This window comes from Musa acuminata, chromosome BXJ3-2 (genome assembly GCF_036884655.1).
Source record: "Musa acuminata AAA Group cultivar baxijiao chromosome BXJ3-2, Cavendish_Baxijiao_AAA, whole genome shotgun sequence".
Lineage (NCBI taxonomy): Eukaryota > Viridiplantae > Streptophyta > Magnoliopsida > Zingiberales > Musaceae > Musa > Musa acuminata.
In genome coordinates this window covers 35,739,834-35,764,916 of record NC_088350.1, presented here as the reverse complement: position 1 = coordinate 35,764,916, position 25,083 = coordinate 35,739,834, and the positions used below count along the sequence as shown (strand labels likewise).

The 25,083-nt window shown below is 44.5% G+C and overlaps 3 protein-coding genes and 3 long non-coding RNA genes across 7 annotated transcripts; 5 read left to right on the top strand and 1 right to left on the bottom strand.

Annotated features, from left to right (window-relative positions):
* Positions 1 to 1,069: 1,069 nt before the first annotated feature.
* On the top strand, positions 1,070 to 6,647 carry LOC103976674 (probable serine/threonine-protein kinase PBL7). Its single transcript, XM_018819108.2, has 7 exons — positions 1,070 to 1,224; positions 1,299 to 1,897; positions 1,983 to 2,243; positions 2,346 to 2,512; positions 2,968 to 3,047; positions 3,142 to 3,289; positions 6,170 to 6,647. The coding sequence occupies exons 1-7, from the start codon at positions 1,214 to 1,216 to the stop codon at positions 6,509 to 6,511; spliced, it is 1,608 nt and encodes a 535-aa protein (XP_018674653.2). The 5' UTR covers positions 1,070 to 1,213; the 3' UTR covers positions 6,512 to 6,647.
* A 103-nt stretch (positions 6,648 to 6,750) lies between these two features.
* Positions 6,751 to 7,991, top strand: LOC135630676 (peptidyl-prolyl cis-trans isomerase FKBP17-2, chloroplastic-like). The gene is made up of 3 exons (XM_065137803.1): positions 6,751 to 7,209; positions 7,293 to 7,337; positions 7,413 to 7,991. The coding sequence occupies exons 1-3, from the start codon at positions 6,863 to 6,865 to the stop codon at positions 7,765 to 7,767; spliced, it is 747 nt and encodes a 248-aa protein (XP_064993875.1). The 5' UTR covers positions 6,751 to 6,862; the 3' UTR covers positions 7,768 to 7,991.
* A 277-nt stretch (positions 7,992 to 8,268) lies between these two features.
* On the top strand, positions 8,269 to 13,283 carry LOC135631463 (uncharacterized). 2 transcript variants are annotated; one of them, XR_010494394.1, is made up of 6 exons: positions 8,269 to 8,421; positions 11,266 to 11,778; positions 11,891 to 11,972; positions 12,077 to 12,201; positions 12,297 to 12,757; positions 12,853 to 13,283. It is a non-coding gene; the product is annotated as an uncharacterized LOC135631463 (long non-coding RNA). The 2 variants fall into 2 exon arrangements; XR_010494395.1 differs by having other exon boundaries at positions 11,399 to 11,972.
* A 537-nt stretch (positions 13,284 to 13,820) lies between these two features.
* LOC135631462 (DELLA protein SLR1-like) lies at positions 13,821 to 16,603 on the bottom strand. The gene is made up of 2 exons (XM_065139157.1): positions 16,436 to 16,603; positions 13,821 to 16,351 (listed from the first exon to the last, which is right to left on the bottom strand). Exon 2 carries the CDS (start codon positions 15,977 to 15,979, stop codon positions 14,141 to 14,143), a length of 1,839 nt encoding a protein of 612 aa, XP_064995229.1. The 5' UTR covers positions 15,980 to 16,351; positions 16,436 to 16,603; the 3' UTR covers positions 13,821 to 14,140.
* Positions 16,604 to 17,271: 668 nt separating this feature from the next.
* Positions 17,272 to 19,370, top strand: LOC108952172 (uncharacterized). The gene is made up of 5 exons (XR_010494316.1): positions 17,272 to 17,367; positions 17,831 to 18,141; positions 18,228 to 18,339; positions 18,438 to 18,594; positions 18,695 to 19,370. It is a non-coding gene; the product is annotated as an uncharacterized LOC108952172 (long non-coding RNA).
* Positions 19,371 to 19,648: 278 nt separating this feature from the next.
* On the top strand, positions 19,649 to 23,316 carry LOC108952157 (uncharacterized). The gene is made up of 3 exons (XR_010494196.1): positions 19,649 to 19,889; positions 22,237 to 22,303; positions 22,553 to 23,316. It is a non-coding gene; the product is annotated as an uncharacterized LOC108952157 (long non-coding RNA).
* The last annotated feature ends 1,767 nt before the right edge of the window (positions 23,317 to 25,083 follow it).

Here is a 25,083-nt window from a genome sequence, read left to right as displayed (position 1 = left end):
TTGTGGTGGGATGATATCGATGATGACCGGATTAGTTCGACTGGATTGAGGTTGGGTGCCTGTGGACTTAAAGAAGATTGGGGTTGGGTTGGTTTTTCTATGCAATACACTAAAGTTTGTAATGAAACAGAGTATTTGAGCAAATAGTGATTGGTATCGATTACTATGATCCGACGAGTATTTTATAACCGTTTTAGCTCGAAAGAATATTTTACAATATGGATAGAATATTTCTCTAACATTTTATATTGAGTTGATGTTTGTGTGGACTGATTATTGATCGGAGCTACATCCTCCTGAGTTATCAAGTGATAAGTTTTGATTTGATTGGACTGGATAAAAATATTTCATAATATGGGCGCCTTTAGTATTTTATATTACATAAATGTCTAATATATTAGATCGAGCTTCATAATGAATATTTTTCTTATCAATTTGAAATGATAGATTAAAATATAATCATATAATTATCTTAAATGAGAATTGAAAATAATAATAATATTATTATTATATATATTTATTTTAAAAAAAATTGATAATTTGGCTGTAAATGTTTTGATAGAAAGATAAAAAATTGATAATTTGGCTGTAAATATATCAATCCAAACTTAGATCCGATAAAACTTGTGTGTCGTGAGTGCGATCATCCTCTTAATCTAATCACTTGGAAGCTTCCAAATACCACACCGGCCATGCAAGACAGCTAACAATCTAATCACACATCGACTCGCAACCATTTCTATAACCCCAACAGAGTACCACCACCAATTTGACCCACGATTGACCGAGGGCCCCACTCGATTGACAATGGTATTTGCGTCTGATTTCCCCGAGTCAACGCCACTAGTTTAGCGTTACCGCTCTCTTGGACTCGGTTATTGGAGTCACATCAAACCCTTCTTGGACTCGGTTATTCACCGGAAACCGCTGCGTCTCGCAAATGCGAACTTGGATGCGATGTGATGTTGCGTGGGAGCTGGGCATCGTAAGCTTTTTGGGAAGGTGACCCAACTCTGGCTTGAGATTTCTTGGTTCATCCATTTATTTTGACTTCGGGTTGAATCTGGTGAAAGACGGGAAAAAGGTGAAGGTGGAGGGCATCTTTACTTCTCTTCCTGCAAGCAAAAGGGCAATGGGATGATGATGAGTTGCTGCTGCTGCTGCTGCTGCTGCTGCTGATTAGATTGACCTTTTCTTTTTACTACCGCCCTTTATGCTCGAGAGGTATAAAGAATTGGTAGCCGTCGGTTTCGTTCTTCTCTTACTTGCTCCGCTTGATACTTGGAGTTTGGTGGAAGAATCGGGGCCGGAGAGGGAGATCGGTTCTTTCAGATGGGATGCGCCCACAGCACCTTCGGCGACGACGACGGCGGCGGCAGCTGCATGGGCGCCAGAGATGGCCGGCCGCCTCCTCCTCCTGCGCGTGAGCTGGTAAATGCGGGATCTTCCGGGGAGAAAGTGGCGTGGAGCTCGACGAGCCTCATCTTCTCGGCGGCGGGCGTCGTCCGGAGGGGGAGGGGGAGGTGGCGGCGGCAGCGGAAGAGGGGGGAGGTGGAGAACAAGTCCTGGTTGCTTGCAGAGGCCCGAGCGGAAGCGGAGGCGGCGGCGGCGGCCGACCCGGGGTCCGTGCACTCGTCGTTCCGCTTCAGCTTCGGCTCACAGACGGAGGCCGAGGAAACCATGGAGAATGCCGCCACTCCGACGGCTACCGCGGTGCTGCTTCTGGTGAGTTTGGAGGACGAGGGGGACCGGTTGGGCAATGGGGACGCCCATTCCAACAAACGGCGGCAATGGCAAGGGCTGGAGGTTTTGGAGAGGAGCATTTCATCCGCTGCTGCAGATTTGGCGAGATTCAGCTACTCCGAGATCCGGTCGGCCACTCGGGGCTTCTCCAAAGGTACCAATTTGCCATTGCTTTCTCTCGATTGTAGCCTAGCTTGCTTGCATTGGGTGGGCGACAAACGTTCTCCGGCTAATACCAGGAAGGGAGCTCGGCATGGGCGGCCTCAGTCGGGTGTATAAGGGAAGAATTGGGGCAAGAAGAAAGTCCGTGGCGATAAAGCGGGTGGAGGGGCGGGATCGAGACAGTGCAAAGGCCTTCTGCAGGGAGCTGATGATAGCAACCTCTCTCCGCAGCCCCTTTGTCGTCCCTTTGCTCGGCTTTTGTATTGATCAAGAAGGAATTTTCCTTGTCTACAAGTATGTCTCGGGAGGAAGCCTCGATCACCACCTCCATCGCCAAGGTACTATCCTTTTTCCTCGCAACAGGTTGTGTGATGGAATGTTAATGAATGTGTACCTTTCCGACTAAAATTGGTACTCAATGGTTGACATGGGGAGCACAGAGAAGAAGAAAGGGAGGGGGAAGGTGCTGTCATGGGAGGTGAGGTATAAGGTGGCAATGGGGATAGCACATGCGGTGGAGTACCTACACTTCGGCACTGATAGGTGCGTTATTCACAGAGACATCAAGCCCTCCAACATCCTCCTCACCTCTAACAACGCCCCCAAGGTGAGCTGTTTTCTTAATTTACGTTCCTTAAGAGTTCTCATTGAGTTGATCTTTGGCCTTGTTGGTTTGTTGAGTTGATGAAGTTACATCGATCAGAAGTTGCTAGCTCATCACCTGCATGCCTAAATCTTTATCTTGCCCAGTGAACTTATTTCTGCGAATCCTTTGGAATATGCATTAGAAGTGGAAGACTTCAAAGTTATAAGCTGCTCTTTTCTTCCAATGAGAAAAAAGATGCATATTGAATGGCTAAATCATCGTTCCAGAATAAATTCCCATCCTGGTTGTATGTAGCTAAATTATACTTATAGTTCATCATTTGTGAAACGCTTTGTTAAACAAAAGAAAAAAAAAAGAGTGAAGTATAGAGATCTTGTTGGGAAAGTGCATATCTGTTATATGCTAATTTTGTTGAAACTTATATAATATCACCTGCTTGTGCTGGTCCAATGCAGCTTTGTGATTTTGGATTGGCTACATGGACGCATGGACCTTCTGTACCTTTTCTCTGCAAGTCGGTCAAGGGAACCTTTGGGTAAAAATATAGTTATTGAACCTCAGATTTCTCTTTCTAAAAAGATGTGTTTAAGATTTACTAGTTTTCTCTTTTCTTGTGGCTGCAAGTGCAGTTATTTGGCACCTGAGTACTTCCAACATGGTAAGCTGTCAGATAAAACCGATGTGTATGCATTTGGGGTTGTACTCTTGGAATTAATCACCGGGCAGAAAGCGATTGATCGGAATAGGCCTCAGGGAGAGGAGAATTTGGTCTTATGGGTAAGTAATCTCAGCTCATCACTGTGTTATTGCTGCTGTACTTGTTCTAATTATTCTATAAATTACCATCAAAATTTGAACCTTAACTCACTGCAGGAAAGAAGGTATATGCTTGTATATGATTTTTGAGTCCCTCGGTTCATGTTGATTATCTACAATTTGAGCACTTAGAAAGTTTGGAAGTTTTATATACTAAGCTCATTGTAAGGTTGAATGTCTATATCAATTTTGATCAATTGCAGAAATGAGAAATTCATTGATCTGCACTGATACACATCTACATCTTTCTCACCTAAAGGTTATTCCTTTGTCGGCCATAAATTGTTGTACACCAAACTATCTGCACCAAAGGTAAAAAAGAATTTCCAACTACAAGAAGGCATGTGATTTCAGGGCTTCTTGACCAGATATGCTTCTCACTTTCACATTATTTCTGTTCATGCAACAAATGACCTAGGACAGACTTCTCAAGAAGAAATGAATCAGCTACTAATAGAACAGTTGCATGTACCATGTGCTTTATAAAATATGATCTATTTGGTGGATAGTCAAGACAAGGAATAAGGAATTATTGGTTTAAGATTCATTCTCTGTAGGAAGAGATGGTTTTGGAAGTGCCTAAGAAGGTGAACAATGATTTATCAACTGAGAGTTAAATGGCATAGTTTGGGGAGTTTGATTCTATTGAGTTTGGTTTATGGTATTAAAGATAACTGGACTAAGCTGGAGCATGTAAAAATTAATGAGGGTGTGAGCATTTTGTAGATATTATCACTTGAGAGAAGAGATATCTAAGGTCCTTTTATGTGATTCTTCATGTAGTTGATGTAGAAGGTACAGGAGATGTATATTGCATTTCCAGACATACAGTTGAGATCTGCATAGTCATAGTACAAATTTTGTTGGTTGATTAACAATTCTATTTAGGATATCAGACATGACGTAGAAAAGTCTGAGATCGAAACTATCACTTACAACAATTAGGTAAAACAAATGGCTCACAAGTTCTTACAAAATTATTATTATTGTACTTCAATTCATGGAAAAGACTCGACTCGATAAGATTGTATAAATGAAACACGAGGACAATGTCAGGGAGATGATTTAGATTTGTGCTAATAAGATTTTGTGATCTTACCAAGCCTGAGGAGAATTTGTTGGAATATTCAAGGGTCTTGCGGAACATATATTGGGCAAGGTAATATTACATGCAGAAAATTTATTAGCTGCTTTTGGTTAAGGAACTGACCTTTTTTTTTTTCGGAAAAAAAGAAATTATATTACTTCGAAAAACCTGATACAAGGTAAAACTGTGCTCCTCGGAGCACAAAATTCAACCAAAATCTGTTGGCCATTATCCCCCCCAGTTAGTGCAAACATCCATACATTTTCAATGACTGAGGATATGGGTCAACTAGCAGCGTTTTCTTTGAAATTTCTGCTTAAACCAAACTAAAGTTATTGTCTATGTTATGCATCTCTACACAAGCACAAGCATTTATAGACACAAACATATGATACAACAGTGTCATATGAAAATTGAAAATATGCAATTCCATATGACATGCAAATTATAGTCGAACACACCCCATGTACGAGATACTAAATAATGCGATCTTTAAGCAAACAATTAACAATGTAGCATTGATAATGAACTAAAAATATTGGTATATGATAAACTAAAAAACTGCCATCCGTGGGTTTTTAGCTGTAGTCGTAGTAAAAAAACTCACCTACTTTGTTTACATCAGCATAAACCTACACAAAATTCTATATTGGATGGATAGTTGCATATTTCTTTGGATTTTGGTTTGATTTTTACTATTTGGTTATTGTTATGTGTACCTCTGTGCAATTACTTGGGTTTCTACCACACTTTTCTCACCTGCTTTTCTCCTACCCTGGATATGATTTAGTTGAGATGTTCTTGATTGAAATGACAAACTCTGTGATTCACTTGTCTCAATCTCCTCTTGCAAGCAACAGATAACTTTACATAATGGCATTTCTAGTATTTTTCTGATCAAATATTAATTCTCTTAGTATTCTCAGTTTAGATACCCAGGCTAATTGTTCTGGTGAGTTTTTTCCATTGTGTGTTCAACTCGAAACTTGCTGTAAATTGTCTTAGGTTCCGAGCATATAATGCTAGAAAATAATATAGTAGGAAGCAAGCAAAGATACCAGTAGCAGCAACATAATTGTGAAATATGAAATTTGCTAGGCAACAGGGAAGTAACATCTCAATTCGTGCTTTTACATTTTTCATCTATAGTCATCAGGTACTTCAGTGTATCGGAGTCAGACAATTTTATGCATCATGATGAGGTATTTAGTGCAAATGGACTCTCTCTCAGCATGCCATGCCGGTCCCTTCAGACATGCATCATGTTGTTTCTCTTTTATATGCCTGCTTAGGCTCTTTTTCTTAGCCAGCAAAGTATTAATTTATCTCGTAGATACATGCCTCCACCTAGACTTGAAGAAGATATTTGAAGTGGCTTTGGAGATGTCTCCTGCCAGGTATTACACCATTCATTGTTATCATGCCCTCCCCAGTTCCAGGAAAGGCTTCATTGTCTGCTGTTCTTGTAATATCTAAATGTGCATTCTTAATTACCCTCCATGCCAACTACTAGTTTCTAAGATTCTTAATGATGTCGCTCTGAATTCTCGAGTATATGCAGGTCGCATGTTGTGTTCTTACTTAGTTCAAACTGCAAATTTAATTGTATGCATGTTGCATCAGTGGAGTTAGGATCCATGGACAGATCTTACAAGGATTTAGGCAATTTCCTGGTCCATCAGAGAGAATAAAGCTTTCTTGCTTGAATGCCTTTTTCTGCAAGCTTATTATTTATGAGGACATGTGTTTGGCAGGCAAACCCTCTGTTGCGGCAAGGCACCATGGCTGCTGGAGAGTTGATCGATCCCAGATTAAAGCCTGGATCTTATCGTCCGAGTGAGATGAGCCGGATGATTCATGCAGCCACAGCTTGTCTCAACAGCGAAGAAACAGGGAGGCCAAACATCCTCGAGGTAATCGGAATGCTGCAAGGAGAAGACGCCTGCAGCGACTGGTCCATGCTCATGGCCAACGGTTGCCTGACCGGTTATGGAGCTCGGTCTCACGACGCATCGGCGAAGAGCGATATGAGTAGTCATCTAGCTCTGGCCATGCTCGGTGTTTCGGACGAGGAAGAAGACTTGTACGATCGATGATAATAGATGGGTATCTTCTTGATCAGTGATCACATGGAGCGGCTCATGAATGTACATGCATTGTTGTATGAACGGACTGCTGGGAGAGTTGCATTTGTTTCTTGTACAAACATAATGTCGTTCGATTTAGCTCAAAGCCAAAGGACAAGCCTCGTAAAGAAATTGACACAACGCCATCCATCATTAACTCGACCGAGCTAATCTATATATATGATGGGCCAATAGAAGGTGACCTCTTTGATCCCCACGACGCGGTCCGGTTATCCAGTCTTGTCACAAAAGATAAGGTCAGGACTGGTGGCTTTGGTTCGGTTCAGCATCGTCTCGTCTCTCCTCCCCCGTCGGATAGCCATGGCTTCCATCTTGGGATCTCCGGCTTTCCTCGCTCGCCCACTGGCAAAGCCGCAGCTCTCGTGCTCGCAAACGCCACGCTCTCAGCAACCGATCCGATCCCAACCGGAACCCTCGGCGCAGCCTTCATCCCCTCCTACTCCTCCCCCTCCCCCTCCCCCTCCCCCTCCGAAGCCTCAGCAGAAGCCGAAGGTCGCCGCCGAGTCCACCGACTGGATAGCCTCCAGCCTGACCAGGCGGTTCGGCCTCGGCGCCGGCCTCGCCTGGGTCGGCTTCCTGGCTTTCGGGGTCGTCTCGGAGCAGATCAAGACGCGCCTGGAAGTGTCTCGAGAGCAAGCGAACACCAGGTCTGTACTCCCTCCACTTCCTCATTTCCTTCGATCACGACATGTAGTTGTACCGCTTCGACTACGATTGCTTTCTTATGCAGAGTGGTGGAGAAAGAGGAAGAGGTGGTGCTTCCGAATGGCATCAGGTATCGAGCTCTGAAGCAAATCCAGAAGAGGAGTAGAGTAGGCCTAGGCTTGACAAGGTAGTATCGCGTCTCCAGGTACACCGAGTTGAGGGTCGGCGGCGGGGCTTCGCCGAGGCCAGGAGACTTGGTGGTGATAGACCTCCAAGGGAGGGTGGAGGGCAGCAGCGACGCGTTCGTGGACACGTTCGGGGAAGGGAAGAGGCCGCTGGCGCTGGTGATGGGCTCCAGGCCGTACACCAAGGGGATGTGCGAGGGGGTGGAGTACGTGCTGCGGTCGATGAAGGCCGGAGGGAAGAGGAGGGTGACCGTGCCTCCCGTTCTGGGCTTCGGAGACGACGGTGCCGATCTGGGGGCGGGTCTGCGGATACCTGCTTCCGCCACGCTCGAGTTCATCGTGCAGGTCGATAAGGTCTCCATTGCGCCTTCTTGAGCTCGGAGGATCCACCCTGTGGATTCAGTTTTGGGTGCTCACCAGTGGCTTCGATTGCTATTTCTTCGTGCCCCGACTTGAAATAGCCCTTCTAATTCAAACAATTTATTCGTTGGATTGTTATATGCAGTACTCATTGAATCAAAATTACACAAAACTGCATGTATATGTATTCGTGTTACTCTCTCAAAATCGGATCTCCATCGATTCCTGTTGGAGTGATCTGTGATGATGGTAAAAAATTGAAATATATTTAAAAGTATTTTATATTCTTTGATATGATCGAATGGGATATTTCCAAATTTCTAGGGGTAAATGCGGTAGTTTGTGAACGGACAAGGATAGATATGTAAATGAACTAAGAAACGTAGACCAGGCCTGCTTGCGGGCCCAATCTCCCGAGCGAGCGCGGCCTCTTTTCCTTTCTTTGCGTAAATAAATAAATAAATAAATATTAAATTATATATTCCCTTCCCTGCCCTTCCCTCCCTCTTAGCCGATCGAAACCACGGAAGCAATGAAGCCAGCGTTGGGTTCCTGCCGTATCGGTGTTCCTCGTATGTCCCCGGGAAGAGATCCTCGGTGGGTCGTCAAGCGGCATGTGACCGGCTCCTTGTGGGTCGATTCGAGTTCCTCTCTCCCCAGTGCCGGCATGTAAGCCTAAATCATCCTTTCTTGATTACTATCGCCGTTCCCCTTTTCTCGATTCATCGTCCGATCGTTGCCTCAACTTTGTGGGGAAGGTTTGTGATCGGATGGTCATATGATGGTGGTCTGTTGATTGTTTAGGTCGTACGTGTAGTTGCTTAATGCAGTCGGATCGTTTCGCTAACAACCGATCGTTGTCGAATGAATAGGGAATGATCAGCGAACTTCTGTTGTTATCGTGTAACCCTAATTTACAATTTGTCGCGCAATGTTGGAACGAACTCGTGCTCGTCACCAACCTCGGAGATCACTGATACTGGTTTAACAGAGTATCGATGACCAGATAAGTTGTCGATCTCAGGGTAAACCACTTTCTTGTGAGTTCAATGGGGAAGCGGTCTGTTGATGTTGGTCAAGGATTCTAGGATGAAATACCAAAAGTTCTATGAGACGTTCTTTTCATGGATTGATGCTGTAAACCCCACACTGTTTCTTTGTCTAATTATGCTTTGGTTGAAATATTTTCTCTTAGTCTTGTAGGACTACTTTTGCCATAAACTGATATAAAGTGCATTTGCAAAAGGTCTACAGGAGAATGAAGTTGGAGATTGCTATTGCATGCATTATGCTAGGGCAAAAACTATCATGAAGGTTGCATGATTTGTGATTCTGCATCCAAACAATGACAACTTCAAAAAGAAGAAATATAACAATGAATATAGTAATATTTTCCTTTATTTACATATGAAAATTCCTGCTGACAATCAGTAGTAGTTCCCTTAAAAATTGACTCTTCTCTTCGTTTCTGTATCAAAAGTAATTCTATTTGTGTGGCAAGTTTTAGATGGGTGGTGGTGTTTTTTTATTCTGCTGGTTGAGAGGGTGTTAGGTACTTGCGTAGGGAAGTCTGCTCTGGATATTGACTTGGTGCGGATTGGGTTAGGTTTGCAACATGTTAGCCCAAGTCCAACCTAGTTTGATCATGGACTGGCTTTATAGCATGAGCAATACTATGCTTGGAAAAAGGATTATGATTATGACTCGTTAATAGTTCAGTTCCATCTACGTGAACTTGCTGGATAAGAGCGGACAAAAGAGAGGGAGGAGAGGGGGTAATTATAGCTATCAAACCTAAAGCAGAACAGCAATGAGATTGCAACTTATTGTTATTAAACTTTGAGTGGTTTGATTCTGCTTGGTCAGGTGCCTTGCTATACAGAATCAATTAACCTAAAATAAACTGACAAACTATTTCTGGGACACACCAAGCTTAATGCTTGGTATGTTACTGAATGTGCCAGTTATCTCTTATCAATCATAATGTTAGAGGTGAAAAAAGGGGTATAGATAGTAAATTCAATCTTCTCAAATATATTGGTGGTTTCTAATAGAAAGACATGATTTTGATTTAGTGTTTGTAAAAAATATCTCAAAAACTCAACCGTGGGAACTGGAGATGCAGGATGAGGATATGAAGCATTCACAAGAGTTGCTTCTAGTTTCTTGGTACACATGGCAGGTTACGTGTTCGAGAATACTTGTTAGGTCAGATCAGGAATATGAGATACTAATGTTGTCCCCTTTGTGAGATTGGAAGGAGGCATTTTGGATGATTTGCTGAGGCATGTCCAGTCATTAGCTTAGTTATCAGTAACATCTAAAATGATTGGAAGATCACACACATTAATGGGCTGAAGTAGCATGATCCAACCAGGCAGATAGACAGTGTTGTATGACATGAACATGACCCAAAAATAATTTGCGTGCTGGATGCACATGCTGGATAGGCTAAGAAGGATCAGATTATTACAGAATTTCGATCAAAATTACAAACCTACGTTCTCAAGTGTCTAAAATATAGAATGTGGGGGTCTTTTACTCTTCTTATTCTTAAATTCATGACAGGTGTGGGTTATTCCATATATGACATTGTGAATTGCATAGTTGCAACATTGGTCTATGAAATACCAAATTATAAAGATACCCTCCTGAATTAAACTTCTTGTAGGAATGGTTTGGGCATTGAACATAGCCTGGTTTGGTGCACAAATTATGTCAAAAATGTAAAGATTACTTTAACATTGATAATGTTTTTTGTATGTCTCTATCTTTATCTTTTATGCTAATCTCATTTTAGATATCTATATTATAAAACAGTAATCCCAAAATAAAATTAGGTAAAGATTGGTTGATTACAAAATTATGCTTCCTATTTAGCTATGCTATATCTTTAATGACATCGATTCTATTTCATCAATTCTTATCTCTCGTTTTCCAAATGCTGGAATTGTCTTCTTTAGACTGACTTCTGCTTCAATTAATTATTAATTAGTTGCAGATATTTTGGAAATGCATTTAAACATCTAAAGATGATGGAATATATTGTTACAGGGTTGGTTTTGCTTTCTTCTTTTGTAGTTGAGAATGGCACCTGAAGTTTGAAAAGTGATGGTTTTACAACTTGTTTTATACGCAGAACTTTTTGGTTGGCTACAATAATTAAATGAAACATTATATTGTTGAACTTGATATGGTATGAACTTATATGGCTACAATAATCAATCTGGTCAATTTTATCATGCTTCTGTCATAACAATAACTTGTACTGAAGAGTCATGTTCAACATGGTAGTATGATATTATTAGTTGCACAAAGTCAAAGATCAATATATAAAATTAAAAAAATCATAAACATCTACTTTGATTGGAGCATGCTGACATACTTGTAAATTTGCTGGATCCAAGATTCTTGCATGCTTGAACTTAGTTTTTGTTTGTGTAATTTTCTGTCAGTAGAAGCAAAATTATGGAAACCGTCATAAATAAGTCTTGTGTACTTCTGCAATTGCAGAAAAAGAGTTGCAGTTTAGTTGGTTCGCTGGCTTTGCTAAGTAGCTCACTTGTTGCCATCAGAATTTTCCTGTATTTGAAAACCCTGTCAATGTCAGCAAGGAGGTTAGCTGATGATTGCTTTTTAATCGAAGGATGTCCAAGGTGGAGTTTGGTTAGGGGGACTTGTTCGATGCAGACAGCTTGATTCCACAATGATGCCAGATCACAGTGAGGAATGATTCCATCGAGGAATAGATGCAACTCTGTCCATGTGAACCAAATAGAGCTGCATTCGGTCCGTGGATTGGAAAATCACCGATCCTCTTCGAATTGGCTTCTCAAATAAAGTATTTGCAGTGGCTTTCACAGGAAAGGAATATCCTTTTCCTGCACGAATGGGTTGGTGTGGGCCAATCAAACTCCAGGATTTTTGTCTTTTAACACACACTAGTTCGTATGAGTACCTTGAGCAGGATGAGGCGTTTGGTCATGTGTTTCACAGAGGAACTCTGAATGAATGATCCAAAATCGGGTAATTGAAATAAGCAGTCTTCAAATCCTATTCCATTCGCAGATCAATGCTTTTGATTAGCACGATATTTACCATCTTCTTATTATTTTTGATCACGTATATGATGGTGCAGCTTGCTCAAAATAATGTTTCACCCGGGTGTAGGACAGGGTTCATGATGTTTAACATGCCCCGCTTAATCCGTAGTCATGGAAGTATGTTTGAAAAGTTACAGCACCAATGACTAGTCTCTTCGATTTTGATTCTTTACATAGTTATTTTCTGCTATGTTTTTGTGAAATCTATGGAAATGTTTCAGATTCATTCCGGAAGCTCACCGAAAATTTCAAGTGTCGGGTCGACATCATCAAGTATTGGATCCTTGCAAACCTGTCATGAGGAATGATTGTACTTGAGGACCTCACAGTGGTAACTTGGTGAAAGGTAGATTTTTTTTCTGTAAAGAAGCTAATAAGTTCGCTGAGTATGGAAACCATAAATGTGGCTTTTCAGATGTTTCTTCTGAATTGAATCGGCAGGTCATGATGATGGATGGAGTCGGTGTCCTTGTGAAAGGTGAATCCTTTGACAACAAAGCTAATAGGATAGTTTTGCTGACTAGCATGGCGACTACGGGCGTCGGCATTGAATCGCATTTTTTTTTTTTTTATAAACAAGAACTGCATAGAAAATATCCAAAGGAAACATCACATAACCTTAGGAGAGTTCGAAACTCGCAGTTAGTTGGACTCAAGAAAAGACACTTGACATAAATATTAATAGAAGATGGTTTTCGTTTAGAGAAAATTGTTGGGTATTAGGGATATAATAATGCGTTCACAGTTATGTTTAGTCTTGATCTGGTGATATCATCATGGTTGGCAGATATTTGATAATGCTGTCACATCCTGCTTGGAATTCGATGCTTATCAGATGTACGTGAAGATGGAGAATACATCACCAGAGGTCCAGACTATGTAGAATCAAAAAGCAAGCAATGGTGAGTACATGTTACACATACTAGTCGCATCACCGAACCAAAATATGGTTGTTATCAGGCACTGCACTAATTCTTCTTTTTATCTTCTTTCCAAGGAAGAAGAAACGAATGGCAGCTGGACTTCGCTGGTGAAGAAGAGGACGATTCACGTGGCGAAGGCTGACATAGACACATATGCACTCACCGTAGACCTTGCCTCTCGGGGTACCACGGTGCAAGGGCACCAAAAAAAAATAATAATAAAAATTCCAAGGTAAAAAAGCTTATGTGCAGAAATAATAAAGTGGATCGGCAGGCACCATCACAGAACCTTTGCAGTGCATTCCAACATAACCATGCATGGAATCAGGCAGATGGAGCCTGCAGCCTCCTCTTGCAAATCATTCACTAATACCTACCACATACAGACATCAACATCCAGACAACCATTTATCTTTTCCCTACACTCACTCGTTTGTTTACTGCCCCCGGTGATCCGGAGTCGAATTATTCAACAGTCCCAAGAGATACTCCTTTGATTCCTCGATTTCTTTATCTTTAGCATTATTGTGGCTCATTCATTTTACTAACTCAAATTTCTTTTTTCCTTTTCCTGTGCTCCGATCCTCATCCGCCATGCACCAACCTTCCTCAGGGCTGCGGAGGGTGACATGGATGGATGGATGGATGGATGGATGCGTGCGCGACGGGTCTCTGCCCGCCCCCAGTGATTCGATACGCATTCACCTAGTGGAGTGGCGACGGGGCCCCAATGCCCCCTCCTCCCAAGGCTGAGTGTCCCAATGCGTGTCTCTCCTGACATCCACCTGATCCTGATTGGACTGCTGCGGTCGGGACGCCTCCACTATCCTTCCAGGTAGGGCCAGCCACCAGCCTCCTGATACTCCCTAACAATGATAATAATAATAATAATAATAATAATAATAATAATAATAATAATAATAATAATAATAATAATAATAATAATAATAATAATAATAATAATAATAATGCCTTCGTGCTCGCTTTTGTCCCAAGTGGCAAATTACGGAAGCTTGTTACTCCATAAATGTCAAGAAGAGAGTTAAAGAAAAAAGCTAAATAAGATAAGGCTGCTCTTCACTTATTTACCAGACTGGATGGTGGACAGATCGTAGATAGGCACGCTACATTTTCGAACAGGAGAGAGGACGAGAGGTTAAAAGGTAGGCAAACAAAATTAACACAACGGAGAAAGGAGGAGAACAGGGCCCGCAGTGTGCCCAGGGCCAAGCCAGCAACCGCGGTCGATTGAACCGCACCCCAACAGGGACCCACAAAGACATGGTGGATCAGTAGAGCGACTAGAGAAGCCATCGGACGGCTGAGCGGCGTTCGAACAGGAGGGAGGGGCAGTTTTGATGATCAGCGGGCGGCGGCGATGGGATCACCGCCGGCGGAGGCGGCGACGCGCCAGGCAGAGGTGGCGATGAGGGGCCGGGTGTGCCAGCCCAGGGTGAGGCAGCCTTCCTTCTCCTCCACCCGATAGCCGTCGCCACCGGCGAAGAGGGCCAGTAGCATGCTGGCCTGCTTGAAGGCATTGGAGCCGATGGCGACGGGGTCGAAGCCTGCGCGGCCCATCCGCACCCGCCACTGAGCCAGCGTCTCGTGCCGCTCCGTCCGCTCCACCCCCTCGCACGACACCACGTTGCAGATCTGCCGCCCCAGGTACACCTCCGAGAACGCTTGGTCCCGCCTCCCTCCACCGCAGGCCGCATCCGCTGCCAAGGCTCCACCCTCCAGCGAGTCGAACATGGTCGAGTAGTAGTGCAGCGCCTCCGTGAACCGCTCCACGAAGGTCCCTCCGTTGTGGTTAGCTTCCTGCTCCACCACCGTCACGATCCGCGGCTGCACCGCCCGGACCGTACCTAGCACCTTCTCCAGCGCTCCCGGCCGCGCCAGCAGCCCGTGCAGATCGAACACAGAGTTAACCGCCACCGCCTCTGGCTCCTCGTCCTCGCCTCCGTCGCTGCAATCGCTGGTGTTCGGGCCGAGCAGCATGTAAGGCTCCAGGTCCGCGAGGCTGGAGGCCACGAGGCCGCGATAGCGGAAGTCGATACGGATGGTGTCGGCTAGCTCGGCAAGCTTCCGCCCTACCTCCTGCAGGGCGTCCGAGTGATCGGGCTGCGGCGGCCCGATGCCGGTTAGGCGGAACGAGGGCGGGCCACCGGGGCGGAGGGCGAGGGCCTGAAGGAGGGCTGGCCACTGCAGTCCTTGCCGCATCCCGAAGTCGACGACGTGGACGCGGCGGCAGCCGGCGAAGGCCTCGAGGATGGCCTGGTTGGCGGTGAAGTGGGCAAACTTGAGGTAGGGGCTGCTCTCGTAGAAGTGCACGTGGAGTATGTTGTCCAAGGCCGCCGAGTCCCGGGAGGAGCAGCCCACGCCCCGGTGGGGCTGCGGCCGGTAGATGCGGCGAGCGAGGGCCTCGGCGAAGTACCCGGCGACCTTTCGCATCGCGCCGCCCTGGGACGTAGTCAGCACTGTGATCTGCTTCACGAGGGCGTCCGCCGCCTTGAGGCTCTCCTGCTGCACCGCTTCCGCGCACGCCATCAGTGCATGGACGAGGCGGATCCCCGCCTCCTGCGTGTCGACCACCACCACCGGCAACGCCTTGTCCGACTTCGCCACATCTGTGGTCGAGGATGACGAAGGAGGCGAGCTGCAGACCTTCAACCTCTTCCGATCTCTCGGGGACGGGGCAACTACAGACTGGGCATCTGATCCGTACACGATCCTACCGGCGGCGGCGTGAGGAGCAGGCAGTGGTTTGAGGTCGTAGTTGTCCGCCAGATGCCGGGGTGCGGTTGGGAGGTCGACGGTGGTGATGGTGGATTGTTCCGGGGCAGCGAGTGGGAGATCAAAATGACGTTGGTGGTGGCGGTTGTGCAACGGGAGGGCGGGTGGTGGTGGTGGCGGCGGCGGGGCCAGAGGGGTAGGAGGTGCGTTAAGCTCCGAAAGGATGTTGTCGACCCATGTGAAGATGTCGGAGGGGTTATAGTGCACGGTGTCGGAGGCGAGGTGGGAGAAGAGAGCGTCATCGTTGGCGGCGGTGCTGCTCCCCATGGCCTTCTCCAGCTGCTCCAGCTTCTGCGCAACGTCGGCCATGTCCGACGACCGGACTTTGTACCCCAGCGCCGCCAGAAGCTCATCGACGCCGCCGTCCTCCTCAGCCCCCATCGTGTCCTTCCCCTTCTCGTGCTCCATCTCCGCTGCCTCGGGTTACCAACTGCCTCCGCCGTCGACGGCGTCTTGATGCTCTCGTTTCATCTCCTCTTTCTTTAAATAGTGATACAGAAAGCTAATCCATCTCTTGTTCTGGTGTGAAAGGGCAAGCTGCGGAGCGATGGAGGGAAGAGCCAATAAGAGAGAAGCAGGTACTCGGGAGGAAGGGAAGGAGGAGAAAGGGGTGTAGGAAGAAGCTCAGGCACAGGTATAATCAAATAAGCTGCCACCACCAATTAAACAACCGGCATCCCTCGCCATCCTCTCTCTCTCTCTCTCTCTCTCCCCTACTGAACTGATTCCACCTGCTTTCCCCTTTCACTGGGACTTGATAATCCACCAGCGCCGATTATTCTGAATTATAACAGGGAAATCAAAACTATATTTGGGTAATTTTTCCGAGGACAAACCAAGAAAAAAAAAAAAAAAGAATCGTACCACCACCACCACTGCTATTTTTATAAAACTTGCCACAGGGCTGCAGAGAGCACTGCAAACAACAGCGACGCTACTCGCACCGGACCTTTGGCGTCTGCGTCCAGCATTTCTTCTCCGTGCACGACCCCTGGCGTCCGAGTGTAGGCGAGCTGGAAAACCGTAAAAATTTCTTCCTTTTCGAGGAAGCTAAAAAAGAAAAGCTTACAGTGTTTTTCCTATCCTCACTGCCGACCGGGCAGTAGATAAGTTTTCGTACCTTATCCTTTTCACAAGTTTCCAACTTTCTCATGTGCTCCCCACCCCCTTTTTTTTTTTTTTCTTTTTAATTTATATAAACGTTATTATTTGTAATCTTTTTAATTATTTATAATCTTATTTATATTTTTAAATTATTTTTTATAAAAATAAACGTAAATATTTTCCCCCTTTTTCTTTTTTTAAAGCTTTCTCCTCTTATCTTTTCTCCTCGTCGGAGGAGAAGGAAGGTGGTAAACGACGATGGCGTTCATAGGGCGACTGCGTCCAGCGGGTTGAAATGAGAGATTATGAAAAAAAAAAAAAACAATATTAGGATTATAAATAATTTAAAAAATTAGTTTTTAAGAAATTGTCAGTAGTAAATGATTATGAATAGTAAAAAGAAGACTTTAAACAGTAATTTAAAAAATATATATATGACGCAAAAAAATTAAAAGCAAGCATAACACTTTGGAGGCAGCGATATCCAATAATTCAGATTTGTTGAAACGTGTTTCCTTCAATTATTATAGAAATTGATTATTAGGGGAGATTCTTATTATAATTGTTTTTTTTTTGGGCTTTATGGATGTGTTATGCAGGGGGGAGGCACGTGAGTAAGAGGGAGGAACAGTGCAGCATGGAGGTACAACAGACTGCTGCAGCAGCGCAGAAAGATGAACGCGATGGTTTAGGTAAGGGACCCAACTCTGCACCCACACACGAGGGCGAGGGCCCAGCGGTCATTGTCACACGCAAATGCGCCGTGGGGACCCTGGCCACCTCCACTACCCATCCGGTCCCATTCCCCCTCGACTGCCAGCGCTGCCCATCCGGTCCCACTCCCCCTAGACGGGCAAGCAGCGCTAGGCCTCCCTGACGCTTCGCACTCCCGTTCACGGGTCGCAACGCCGTCATCTCCCGCGAATCCCCGTTACGGGTTGTCAGAGGGGGGCGGGGGCGTCGTGATGGCCATCCGTAACCGCCTCGGCGGACCTCCCACGACCTCCGTCCCCGTCGCATTCCGGTCCGTCATCGCTTATTACTTTCTTTATTCTATCTGATGGCGATGGGTGGACGGAGAAGCTTTTCTAATTCATTTTTTTTCAATTCAGGAAAATAAAATATCATTTTTTAAAATAAATTCCGTTGTTGCAGGGATATTAAATCGGGTCGGGCGTGGAGAACAAAGCGAAGGGAGTCACGGCGCTTTATCCTCCACGACGCCGTGTCACTCCCAACCGCACCCCCACATGAACGCAACGGCTCCAGCGCGGCATGTGGTCGTCCCAGGTGTCCAGATTCCTCGGGCACCGCGGTCCCCACGCCCTCCGACCCCCGTACTCTTCCCCCCCTACAACTCGCTGATGGAACGAACGTGGAGGGATGGGCGCAGAAAGCAAAGTTTGGAAAGGCTAAATTGGATCACTTGGACATAGCCTTTTCCATCCATCGCCATCCATACGGGAGTAAACATACATACATACATACATACATATATACATAATAATGTAGAGTTGCTAGCGTAAACAGTTTTGTTTATACTTGAAACCAGGTTCCAGGCGTGGAGCAATGAGCGTCAAGGAGACGAAGCTGGGCGGACTCTCCGGAAACATTTAAATGACAAAGAATAATTAAATGCGAATGCTTCACGATCCCTATCAAACGTAAGTTTGACCACATCCTCTCTCTCTCTCTCTCTCCCTCTCCTTACATTATTTGATTAAATGCTACTGCTCATTTTTTTTGCTTCACCGTCGTGTAGGCACCCGGCCGTCACCGATTTCGCAAAGGGCTTTCAGTGCTAGTCATGGGCCTGGTGATGAGGGCAAAATGCAAGGCTGCATATGGGGATGCATGCATGCTCTCACCATATCCCGGACAGCTGCACCCTATCAGCTGAGCTGCATGTGACATGTGAGGTTAGACGTTTTGGATCCCGATAAGCATCTTCCCAGAGAGTCTGGAGATTCCTTTCCACATTCTTTTTTTAATGATCGATCGAACACTTGGCACGTACAGATAAGGGAGCCGTAAGATATTGGAACCACCCACATCTACTTGGACACGGTGATCAAATGGAGGAGCTGTCAGTGCAAACCTCACACCGCCAACCTTTTCCGATCTAGTTTCTTGCTTTTTCTCTTTCATGGTTTGCAGCCGTATTTAGCACCACCTCCGATGACTAAGAAAATATTGGATTCATAGGCATTGACATTGGAGGTACTTGCTGTCTTGGGACGGCAGAATACGTTGCATTTCTATTTCATCCTTACTAGAAAATTCACGAAAGATCTAGTATTAGATTTCTAGGGTTTGCACATACCCAATGGCACCTGAAAGTGACCATGCTCTACTTTGTTCCTCGGAGCAGGGGACAGACATTTCAACTAGTGTGTCGAGGGAAGGTGACAGTGGTGGTATGAATAATTAGATAGGTCCCAGAATGGGAGCATGTTTGAGGGTTATCGTATCCTTATCACTGGGGCCCCGTGGGTTCCCGGAAGGGTAACTTATCACCATCTTCGTCCACTAAACGTGGACCCGTCAGTCATTCTACGTGAAAAGGACTTGCTAACCGGAGAATGAAACGGGAGACGAGGGACTCCCACCCAGTTTTGACGTGTCAGCGTGTGACCCCACCACTCGAGGTCAGGCTTCGCTTGGATGGCTCCGGTGGATGGAGATTCCTGATGAGATTAAGTGCACCGGCCGAAAGAGACGGCGACGTGGACATCGCTCGTGGAACCAGCACACACATGGACCGCACCATGCAACCCCACCCCCCCGTCTTTATGCTGTTCCGTGGGGGGCATCCAGAGTACCAAAGCTCACTGCTGACTTCGTATCCCAACACCTTTTGGTCAAGAGATTAGCGTGAAAAGCGATGGGTCCCCTTCGGTTCTTCTAATGGGTTAGCGGGAGGGCCGGGCCGGGCCTCAAGAGATTATCATGAAAGCGATGGGTCCCTTCGGTTCTTCTAATGGGTTATCGGGAGGCCCGGCCCGGCCCGGCCCGGCCCTGGATCGAGTCGGAAGATCGAGGCCCGTGTGCTCCCCCGAATTCAATGTTGGGGGTTTGGATACGTGTAATAAAATATTCTTCTCCAAGGAGATGTTAAATCGAGCTAAGGCGGCGCACGCGCTGGCCGCACGAGTCGTTCTCCGCCTCCTCCCGCCTCTTCCTCGCCATCAAGATCGTCGCCCCCGCTTCCCTGGTCAGTTCGTTTTTTCGCCCCGCTTGATTTCGTCGCCCCTCGCTTCCTTCCTCGTCCGAATGTGGTCGCCTATTTGGATTTCTTTCTTGAAACGGATGCGATTCTTCGATCTTGATGGTAGAAACTCCATTATTTTTGTGTGCCGCCGTCGATTGGACATCGGGAAAGCGGGGCGGGATGTTCTGACTAATTTAGTTCCTATTTTTTTCTAAATTTAAATTTATTTATGGAGCATTCGCATGAAAATCATTGGCCGCCCGATCAGACTCTGTGCTGTCGGTTTGCGATCGACCAGAGTCGGCCGAAGAACATGGCCGGATCAGGATGTAGTTTTCGGAAACGAATTTGGGACTTGTGCGGGACAACGTATCCGTTCATTAATAAGCCTCCTCCATGTTGCATTGGCAATTTTATATAAGTAATCTTCCAAAGATAACTACAGCATCTGCAAATTACGCGTGGTCTCTTAGGTTCTTCACGTCGGGATGAGATGTGAAACATAATGATATGGTCGGTTTTCTTGTGGTTTAAGGACAGTATTTATTTGTAAACATGTAAATGTGGTGGTAGGATGAAGGTCTCAGAGAGCTTAGCTTAGCTGGTAAAAGCTTTGACAGTAGCAACAAAGTTTGATAGGATGGCCCCATATTGGGCTCTTAACTTGGTGATTTCTGGTCGTAGCAACAAAGTTTCCCGACAATGGAAAGAAGTCTGTCATAGTAGCAAAATTTTGGATGCTGAACTGTCTTCTGTTTTAGCTGGTTAGTGATTGCACCTGTGCATGGTGATAATGCAAGATAGTTTAGTCGGTCATTCTTGTGGCTGCAAATGCTTTCTAGTGGTTCTTGTGGTCTTGTGGATGATGGACCAACTGTTTTTTCATTTAAACATGTAATAGTTTCATCATGGGCTACTTTGTTTCCTAAGTTTTGGTACGCTACCTCATACTTTTTGCATATTGATTTCCATACATTTCATGCTGAACGTGCTCCTAACGGAACAATTGCATTTCTTCCCCTTTTGGCTTTTGAGATGATCATCCCTGTGGGCATTGTTGGGTATTTTGTTTAATGCTGTCATTAATATTATATTTATACCATATTTTGAAACTCGATGCCAAGAAAACGATCAATCTAACTGAGACATATTTCAGACATTCTGACTTCTTGTTATTATTATTATTATTTTTGAAAAGATAACACTGTATTAAAAAACAAGTATGAGAGTACAAAATGCTTGTGAGGTCATGGTAATCGGACAAGTCACCAATTCCAAGTACAAGAAAAATCCTCATGTCTTGCAAACCAGGCTAGAGAATGTGCCTTCTTATTACATTCTCTGTACAAAAAACTGCACTTAGATAAGGATACCTAAACAATCACTTAGAGGGCTCCTCGATACCAAGGCATAGCCTCAAAACTATTGAGAAATTTCACAGTTTGTAGTGAGTCCGATCGGATCCGTATATTTCTAAAGTCACCTTCAATAGCAAAACAAAGGGCTTTCAAAATTACCTCACATGTTTCTGGCAAGACTGGGTGAACCCTCATCGCTCTGCACCCCGCAACCGCCAGATTTCCCTACTGGTCTTTAAGGATGAATCCCAACCCTGCAATGTCATTGGAACTCAAAAAGGATGCATCAGTTTTAATGGAGAAATTAAAACTAGAAGGGTGACACATGAGTTCTTGTGTACCTCTTATTGCCACTGGTTTGAGGTTTGGACTTTGGTAAAAAGATTGAGATACTGCCTCCTGACAAGATGAGCACGTGTACCTCTTATTTGCCCAAGTGAATGTTTGTTCCACTCTATCTGCTCTTAGACTTAAAAGGACAATTATGTCTTGTGCCATCCGTGCACCTACCCAAATGGACAAGTCCCTGAAAAAGCAATTACTTCTCTATTCTTCTTTTATTAGAATTACTGAGACATTCCTTTTTGTTTGATACTAAAGCCAACGGATGCTGTTTTGGTGTGCTCTAGATGTCAAGCTTTTTGCAAATTTCGGCGTATCTAGATGTTGTATCTTTATTTGGTTGTTTGGGTTGCCTTTGAATATGGAACATCGATTTTATAGATCTTGTGGGATTAGAGCTGTAAAAAATAGCATTCAGAGGTGAGAAATTTGCCTCATTCAACATGGTCTCTTTTTTTTTCTCTCTCTTCATTTTGATTTGTTTTGAACGGTTCCTATGAATTAATGTGATGCAATTCGAAACTAGTATTTTGAGTTCTGTGTTGCTAAGCTGACTCATGTACTAGATTCATACTAAAGCAAAGCAAGTAAATTAGGTGTTCCGTGATACCTTCTTTCTGTTCTAATCATATTTTAATGTTAAATCACAGAGGTAATTTGCTCGCCTAGCCTTACCGCTGTCTGCATGCTGCACGGTGCCTAACTAATATCTGAGAGGTAAAAGCTACTCTTGAATTTATTAGTATCTACTAGACATGCGTATCACGCCATGCTACGTATCTATTAGTATCAACTTCAACATTTTGCTCACCAGCATTATCATCAAGATGTGTGAATATATGTTTAATTACATGCTCATCATTTAATTTTCTTCACATCTATGTAATACATCAGTTTCCTTTTCGTGTTCTACATTCTCTTACCTTGCAACTACCTTTCTGTGCTGAAATCCTGAAATTTATGTAGGCTGGTGTTTACGGACTTGTTCATCGTCTTTTTCAAGAGAAAGTGATCCATCAAAATATTCATGGTCCTCCTGTGTGGCGCCGCCAAATCCTATGCAAGTATGTTTTATGTGATCTCTTTCTTGTTATGTGACTGTATAATCTTGCAGTTGATCGGCACCAAATCCTATGCAAGAGTTCTCTAGTTGTAGCGTCATGGTTGATGCTTGTTGTTGTATATGACATTTGAGCTCACACGGAGGACCAGAAGTACGTCGAAACTTCTCATGGAATCGTGTTGATAATAGGAGACATTAAAGTTTGAGATGTTCTGGCGTTTCTACTCTCACTCCACTGGTACGGTGGTGCATACAAATGTGGAACCGAGTTCACAGAAAAGTCTAATTAGGCTCCTGGTCTCCTTAGCGATCAAAATTCGATGTATCTGTCATCCTCAAATGTGATCGGGGCACGTTGGGCATGAACTCCGATTTATGTCTTCTAATTGTGGTGGACACTGTCCCATGCATCGTAGAGCCCGCTTGACATCTAAAAACTCTCTACCAAGAAGAGCAGCAGCAGCAGCCGAACGGTAGAACGGTAGGTAGGTGCAAGGGAGCATGTTTTGTAAACTGATACTCTTGTTGTTGTTTATGTAAAATTGAAATAGCCAAAGGCAATTTGGCTGCTTTGGCTGTGTGTTATTACAGCCTCATTTGACGTTCCGAGAAATGTAGAAAGATAATAATTTGGTCGATTCCAAATACTTTGAACTTTATGATTTTGTTATTATTGTTTAATATTTTTTGACCAATTGGAGATTTGTGGTTGATTGTGTATAATTTAGTCGATTCCAAATACTTGCAACTTTACAATTTTGTTATTATTATTATTTTATTTAATTTAGTTCGTTCTCGCAATTGGAAATTTGTGGTTGATTGTGCATTTTTACGGAAGAAGGAACCCACCACACCACAGTAGTCATTCAACTTGCGATGGCAGTGCTGCAAGGAATTTGGAGAAGATGATGCTTAAACAGAGAGGTCAAACGAACACGTGAAGCATGGAATGCGTATATAAAACATCCGTCGAGAAACCAAGGTGAGATCCGAAGAACTGTTTCACGCCGCCCTCTTGTCCCGACGTGAAAACGACTGGCAACAAAAAACCAAAAACAAAAAGGTCACCAAATTATTTGCGGTGTGGTTACCACACATACGTTGGCTTCAAAGTGCTCCCAAAAAAACAAAATAATCCAAAACTATTTCGAATTTTAGTTTCTTATGCTCAACTATGGTTCTCGGAACCCGAAAATAAAAACAAGGTTACGGGCACTCTCGGTGCGTTTACCCCGCATCAGTCCGGTGTCAAAGGGCCCCAAAAAAAAATAAAACGGTTGCAAATCGTCTAAATTTCAGCTTCTTATCCGCACCTACGGTGAGCAGAACTTGGCGACAAACACTAAGATACGGACACTTAACGGAACGCTTACCGCAAACCAGTCGGGTCTGAAAGTGTCAACAAAAAAAAGGAAATCGTTCGATATCATCAAAGTTTTTCGTTTCTTATCGTAAACTTGGGTTACTGGAACCTTGCTGATGCACTTAACCATCGTTCGGGACTAAGAATAAAAATTTTAAGCGATTTTGCAGGAAAAAAAAAGGGTGCTTTGTTCGATTTGTGGAGTGGTAAGGTTACGAAAGAGTCTTCTTGTCACCGTTGGGGCGAGAATGAAGGTCACATCATTGACAGTCCACGTGTATAGAGTCTGGTCACCGAACCTAAGAATAAGTACTCGAATGTTGGACGATTTCACAAGAAAAAAAATATTTTTAAGGCTCTTTACTCACTAGGTAGAGGAAGGTAAGTTTACCGAAGAGTCTACTATACTAACCTTCTTCTTCTTCCCCGTGTCTCCCGCCCTGCGCGTGCGTTCACCCCTTTCCATCTGAAATTTTATCCTCCTCTCCACCGCATGCATCCGAACGAATTAACTTACTCGCACCGGTAGCAGAATGTTAGATCGATCGAGATACACATCATGATCAGAGATTTTGGAGAAGAAAACCCTCGAACAGAGATCGAAACGAACGTGGCGTGGTGATACGAAGGCAAAAAGAGGAAAGGTCAGGAATGATTTCCGGTGTGTTTACCGGACATCAGTTGGCGTAGAAGTGCCCCCAAAAAAATTAAAATGATCCAAATCCGTCGGTGATCAGAACCCGTTGAAAAGGAGAATACAGACACCGTCCGGTGCGCTTACTCCGGCGTCCAAAAAAAAATAAATTCGTTCGATGCCCGGTTTCTTAACCTGACGTCCGGTGAGCGGAACCCGAACAACGAAACGACAGGGACGGACGTTTTCTGGTAGACTTTACCGCACACCAATTGAGTCCAGAAATATTGAAATCGTCCAAATGTCGCCAAACTCTTAGTAGTTTCTTATACTCCTTGCGGTTATCGGAACCCTAAATTGAGGACGGTCGCGTGATGCGTCCGTCCGCATCATCAACCTCACGTTTGTTAAATTATACGTTTCCAATGATTTCTGTA